Source organism: Chironomus tepperi, unplaced genomic scaffold (genome assembly GCF_022539635.2).
Source record: "Chironomus tepperi strain 1889 unplaced genomic scaffold, CSIRO-AGI_Ctep_v1 contig_175, whole genome shotgun sequence".
Lineage (NCBI taxonomy): Eukaryota > Metazoa > Arthropoda > Insecta > Diptera > Chironomidae > Chironomus > Chironomus tepperi.
In genome coordinates, this window is record NW_027226297.1 from 44,551 (window position 1) to 50,550 (window position 6,000).

Sequence of the window (6,000 nt, forward strand, 5' to 3'; positions counted from 1 at the left end):
CCCCAGAAAAAAATTATTTTTCTACTGGAAATAAAATAAATGTCAAAACTTAAATATTTGTAGAAAAAATAATAGAAATTGAATTTAAAAAGTCAAAATAAAATTGCAATAAATTTCAAATCTCGAAATCTTTCAAGGATTTTAAACTTCGGAACAGACATTATCGTAAAAATCGTAACGATGAGTTTTAAATTTCAAATTTAAATCTTTAAAAATGTAAAAAATTGGAATTTTTTTAAATTCAAAATCTTAAAAATGGCAATTTATAAATTCGAAATTTTTAATAAATTTTTGAATTCAAAACTTTTAATAAATTTTTAAATTAAATTTTTAAATTTAAAATCTTAAAAATTGCAAAATTTAAATTTAAAATTTTGAATAAATTTTTAAATTCAAAAATTGAAAAATTTGCAATTCTTAAAAATGAAAAAATTTGAAAATTTAATGTTTTTTTAATTATCTAAAATTTTAAATTTAATTTAATTTTATTTTCTTAAATTTTATTAGGAAAAACTTAAAAAATCTCTAAAGAATTCACAATTTTTACGATAGTGTCTGACTTTACAAAACTTAAATGTAGAAATTTTGCAAAAATTCAAAATAATCAATACAATAAGCCAAATTCAATTATCATCACAGAAATCCATCAACAACCCCCTAAAAATCTCTTCTTACCCTCCACAATCCCTTCTTTTCTCTCCCCAAAAAAACCCCAAAAATTCAAACATAACATAAACAATATCATTTATTTAAAAAAAAGTAATGAAATTTTTTGAGTGCACTAATCATCACGTTGCAAAAAATGAAGTTAAAAATATTATGACAAAAAAAAATTATTAAAGGAAAAAAATTTCACGCTAAATTCACATAAAAAATGATGAAAATTTTTAGAAATTGCTTGATTTAAAGGAACAAAAAAACTATTCAAACATAAAAAAATTCTTTATTGCGTATTCAAAAAAAGTAAAAAAAAAATATTTATCAAAACACACACAAAAAAATTTACAACACGATACACGCAAAGGACATGACTAAAAGTTTTTTAGACATTTTTTGGTATTATCTCGAAAAAATTAATTTTTGTATACGTTTTTATCGTAAAAATGAAAGCCTTTTAGAGACTTAAAGTATTGATAATTTGGCATAAGAATTTTTAACATTGATGAGGCACTAAAATCATGTTAGTTTGGTACTGCTCTAAGTAATCAAAAAGACTAAAGTTCTCTAATTCTTGGTTAAATTTAAGAGAACTCACTGTACACACCATGTCCTTAGTTTTCATTTATAACAAGTCTTAATTGACATTTTGATTACTTAAAGTCGAAATGATAAATTCCAAAAATTTCAAAAAATGAAGGGCAGAAAAATGACAGTCGGACAAATTTTTTTAAGTTAGCTGTCAAGTACACATCAAACCCTACATTTTTAAGCAAATCGAATTCATGTTATTAGTGTAAATATTTAATTTAATTTATCTAAATTCTAATGAACTATTTTGGTTGATAATTGAAATTTTGAACTTTTCTCGAACGTTTTGTGAACTAAAGATTTCTATGCTTGAAGAAGAAACGAAACTTTCTTAATCATGACATGGTTTTGAAAATTTTCGAAAGTTTTCTTAATTTGAAAATTTAAAAAAATTGATATGTGTTCAAAAAAAAAAAATAAATTTTTTTGACGAATTTAGTGAGTGTTAATAAATTTTGAAATCGAAAGACCGAGCAGCACAATTTAGTTCCCTTAATTGTTACATTATAGACATGCCATAAGAATGCCTTGTCAAATCTTCGGAATGCTCGATGTATTTTCTAATAAAGAGACGCAGAACTCTACTAATTTCTCTAATATATCAGATTTATTGATAAACTTTGGAGTCATCCATATTATTTTCATCCTGCAGTTCGACCAAACAGATCGTCTAAACTATGATCTAGGCTCGAATTTCATAAAATCAGGCTTAGCGTCATAGTCAAACGGACCGGTTTCTTGATATACAACTACTCCTTTTCCTACATTTCGTGCATATCCTAAGGAATCGTGCACGTTCCCTCGTACCCTATACTTCAGGGTATGAGGGAACGTGCACGATAGGTTTAGAGGTAGATCAAGGAATGGATGTATATTGAGAAACCAGCTTCTAATGTCGGATTTTCTCAAAAACCTTTCAGGTCCTCACAGTTGATTAAATTTCAATTATTACAATATATCGAGAATCTTAATAAAAAATGAGTTCCAAACTTTAATTTCTACAAGTTCATTAGAATAACACATTTTATGTTTAATTTTCCAATAATTTTTAAAATCAAAAAACGATCATTTTAAACTACCACACGGACACACAACAAATGAAGAAAGTTAAGAAAAAAAAAAAATTAATAAAAAATGCATATCATAGTTGTAAATCAATTACAATTCGAAAAATTATCATTTATTACTGATGATAATTTAAAAGTAAAAAATGATGAAAGAAAAATTTGAAAAAAAAAATCACAATTTTGATGAAATAAAATGAAAAATGCTGTAAAAAAATTTACGTGTGACTTGAGTTTTTAATCTGCATGGATGTTAAATGTTTTTTTTTGATGTTTTTCTAATCTATAAGTTAAATTTAAATCAATTAAAGTGAAATTTTTAAATTTTATTCTTTTAAAAAAAAAAATTAACGGATTTTTAAAATTTTGAATTTTCCAGCGTGACAGATATCAACGCTTTATGGCACCAAAGCCATCATCTTCTATCATGAGTGGTCTGCACCGTTTGAAATCATCATCAACACCACAAATGAGTTCAACGGCAACATCACCATCAATGGTTCCTTCAATGATGCCTTTTCACTTTCCATTTTCACCATTTTCACTTGGCATGAATCTTTTTGATATGAATGCAGCAGCAAATGAGAATCGCAATTCACCATCAATTGATCCAAGTCGCATACTTCACATCTTGCATCAACAATCATTATTGGCTGAGGAATTATTAAAATATCGTTCATTACTCGGCATACCATCACCATCAACATCAACTTCTTCAACATCATCATCGTCAAACTCATCATCACATCCATTTTTCAATGATATGAAGCCATCAATTGAATTATTTAAAATTCCAAATTCACATGATACAAAATTTAATAAAGATATCGTCCATGAATCAGAAATGATACCATCCAAACGTCAAACTCCCTCCTCATCAACTGAAATTGATCTTACAAAAGATGATGGATGTTCAACACCGAAAATTAAAGCCCGTCCTGAATCGGAATTGTTGTCGGAAAAGTCATCGACAACATCAACAACAATTTCGCCAGCTGCTGTATCAGCGATGCTTATTGATCCCGATGAATTAAAATGTCATATATGTATGGCTAATTTTCCATCACTTTGGCTTCTCGAGCAGCATACAGCATTGCAACATAGTCAGTTGTCGTGCTCTGAGAAGCAGAACAAGTGTGAACATTGCGGTCAAAATTATCGGTGAGATTTTAATGAATTTTTGGGGTGATATGGGCAAGCTATAGTTGGGGTTAAATTCAAATACAGATGCTATTCAATGCTCTGGGCTCATCATGCTTAGGCACATGACCACATATACCATTCTAAATGTTCCTTTAAGGGATATGAAAGGCTAGATATTTTGCAGAAGTCTAATTTTGGATTGTCGTCTAAAAAACCCCTGCAGAGTTATTATTTGGGATTGATTCTTTTCAAATAGCAGGAAGTGTTATCCTGACACTTAACTTGAATCCCCCCTTGCCTCTGATAATATGCCTGATGATTAAAAATCGTGAAAACTTTTAATATTTCCAAAATTTCATTAATCATTTATTTCAGTTATAATTGCTGCTTACAATCAACATTGTTGATGAACTCACAAGACCATCCAGGAAATCCGAATCGTGCACGAGTTCCAGCTGACAAGTATGACCATTTTAACATTAAAAAAGTAAAAAATCAAATTAAAATAGAAATTTTAAAAATTCCAGATTATTCACATGTGATGTGTGTGGTATGCAATTCCGCTACTTAAAATCATTCAAAAAGCATCGCTTAAATCATGCATTAGAGCGTCTTCATGGCAAGAAAGAAATGAATGAGAATTCAGGTGAATTAATGGTATCAAGTACAAATGATGAAAGTGGCATTCCAAAAGGCGTTATAAGTCTTGAAGATGAACAAATGTTGTTAGATGATCAGGATCAAGATGATACAATAGATTCCATTAGCAATACAAATAGCAATATGAACTTTTCTTCAACTAATCTTATCAATACAAAACAAATGAATGATCCCAATTTAAGTATTTCAGCAGATAATAATAATTCTGGTGGTGATATTAAAGATAAGTCGTCGATTAGTAGTGCAATAACTGAATGTGATAAACAAGAAACTAATGGCAATATTACCAGTTCGGACAAAATTTTAGATGAGATGAATGACACGGCAAATACTCAACTTGAAGCTGAATCATCATCAGCTATTAATTTTACGATGGCATCATTACAAAATTCATTTTCAATGCAAGGCTCAAGTGGATCATTAAAGTCATTGACACTGACCAATCAAAATTTGATGGGTTTGAATTCTCAGGAAGCTTCGATATTGAACTTTTTACGGGTTGATGCTGATAAACGTGATAAACGTTTTGCATGTCCATTCTGTGGCAAATGTGTGCGTTCAAAAGAAAATTTAAAGCTTCATGTACGAAAGCATACTGGTAAGAACTGCTTACATTCTCTGAATTTATCTATCTGCTTAGATTTTGGATAGGAATTTTAAGTATCTAATCTGATTTTAATGTCATTTCTAGGTGAACGTCCTTTTGTTTGCCTGTTCTGTGGCCGTGCATTTGGTGGCAAGAGTGATTTGACTCGACATTTGAGAATACATACGGGCGAACGGTAAGTACAAACATCTTTAATATTTATAAACTTCGGCTAATAGATTTTATAAAGTAACACACAAATGACACATTAGCCCGAGCTGCAAAATATCATTACACTCCCTCATCACGGTATCATTAAGAGATCCTCATGTCTTGTCATTAAGACGCCATAGCGGAAATGGCAAACTTCGTTAAAATGGCCGAAAATTTTGATAGGCCACAGTGATTCTGACCTCATGTCAGATTCAATGAATTCAGTCAAGTTTGTCTGAATCCAGATTTTCTGTCATTTCTACACTGTGTGATTTACATGGCAGTGTTGCTCGATTAGCTTTGACATTATGATCAGCTTATGACTGTATTTAAGGAAGTGTTGTGGGGGGTTAAGGATCGACAACTCGAAACATCCTACCCGATATGAATTTAAGCTCAATACAGTCGTCAAGGTACTCCAAGGTTCACTTCATGTCATTTTTACGTTTTGTCATCAACACAGCGACGAAACTATGCTTTAACTGCTAAGTTGAGCTTCTGTGATTAGAAAATTTGAAATCTTAAACCTGAAAGACAATAAACCTATTCATTTAAATGGGCGTGATTATGAGTATGCTCTATCCAAATAATTGAGTATTCTCAATTTTGTGACCATTCTCATCAGCATCTTACTTATCTGTTCAAATAAAACAATTTAAAAAACAAATTTTTCCATTTAAAAATTTCTTCCAGACCATACCACTGCGAAAGTTGTGGCAAATGTTTCGCTCGTGCCGACTATTTATCAAAACATTTAACAACTCACGTTCATAATACTCAAACACAACAGCAACGCTGAGATATAGGAAGGCGGAGACGCCATTTCCTCCGCAAAGGCTCAACGGATGACCATAACAAGCAATATATGTAATGATGACAGTCACTTTATAGAGATTCACAAATTGAATAAATTGCTGATAAATAATTTTTAGCTATATATACAGAACAATTTTATCAACGAAATTAGTAACTTTAAAAAGTAATTGAAAAGGAAGAGAAAAAAAAATGAAAGAAAAATAAAAAATTTTATTTATTATTTTAGTGCAATGAAAAGTCTTTTTAAAGGAAATAATAAGCTGCTCATGT

General features: G+C 29.9%; 1 protein-coding gene across 2 annotated transcripts in view; it reads left to right on the forward strand.

Annotated features, from left to right (window-relative positions):
• The window catches only part of LOC139089121 (uncharacterized), a 31,731-nt gene extending 25,731 nt beyond the window's left edge, over positions 1-6,000 (forward strand). The window contains exons 5-9 of one of the 2 annotated variants that reach the window (XM_070638560.1): positions 2,692-3,473; positions 3,831-3,917; positions 3,965-4,713; positions 4,807-4,897; positions 5,608-6,000. In XM_070638560.1, the coding sequence (XP_070494661.1) occupies positions 2,692-3,473; positions 3,831-3,917; positions 3,965-4,713; positions 4,807-4,897; positions 5,608-5,713 (1,815 nt within the window). In that variant the 3' untranslated portion in view covers positions 5,714-6,000. The remainder of the gene's footprint in view (positions 1-2,691; positions 3,474-3,830; positions 3,918-3,964; positions 4,714-4,806; positions 4,898-5,607) is intronic. The other variant, XM_070638561.1, reaches the window with a different exon arrangement.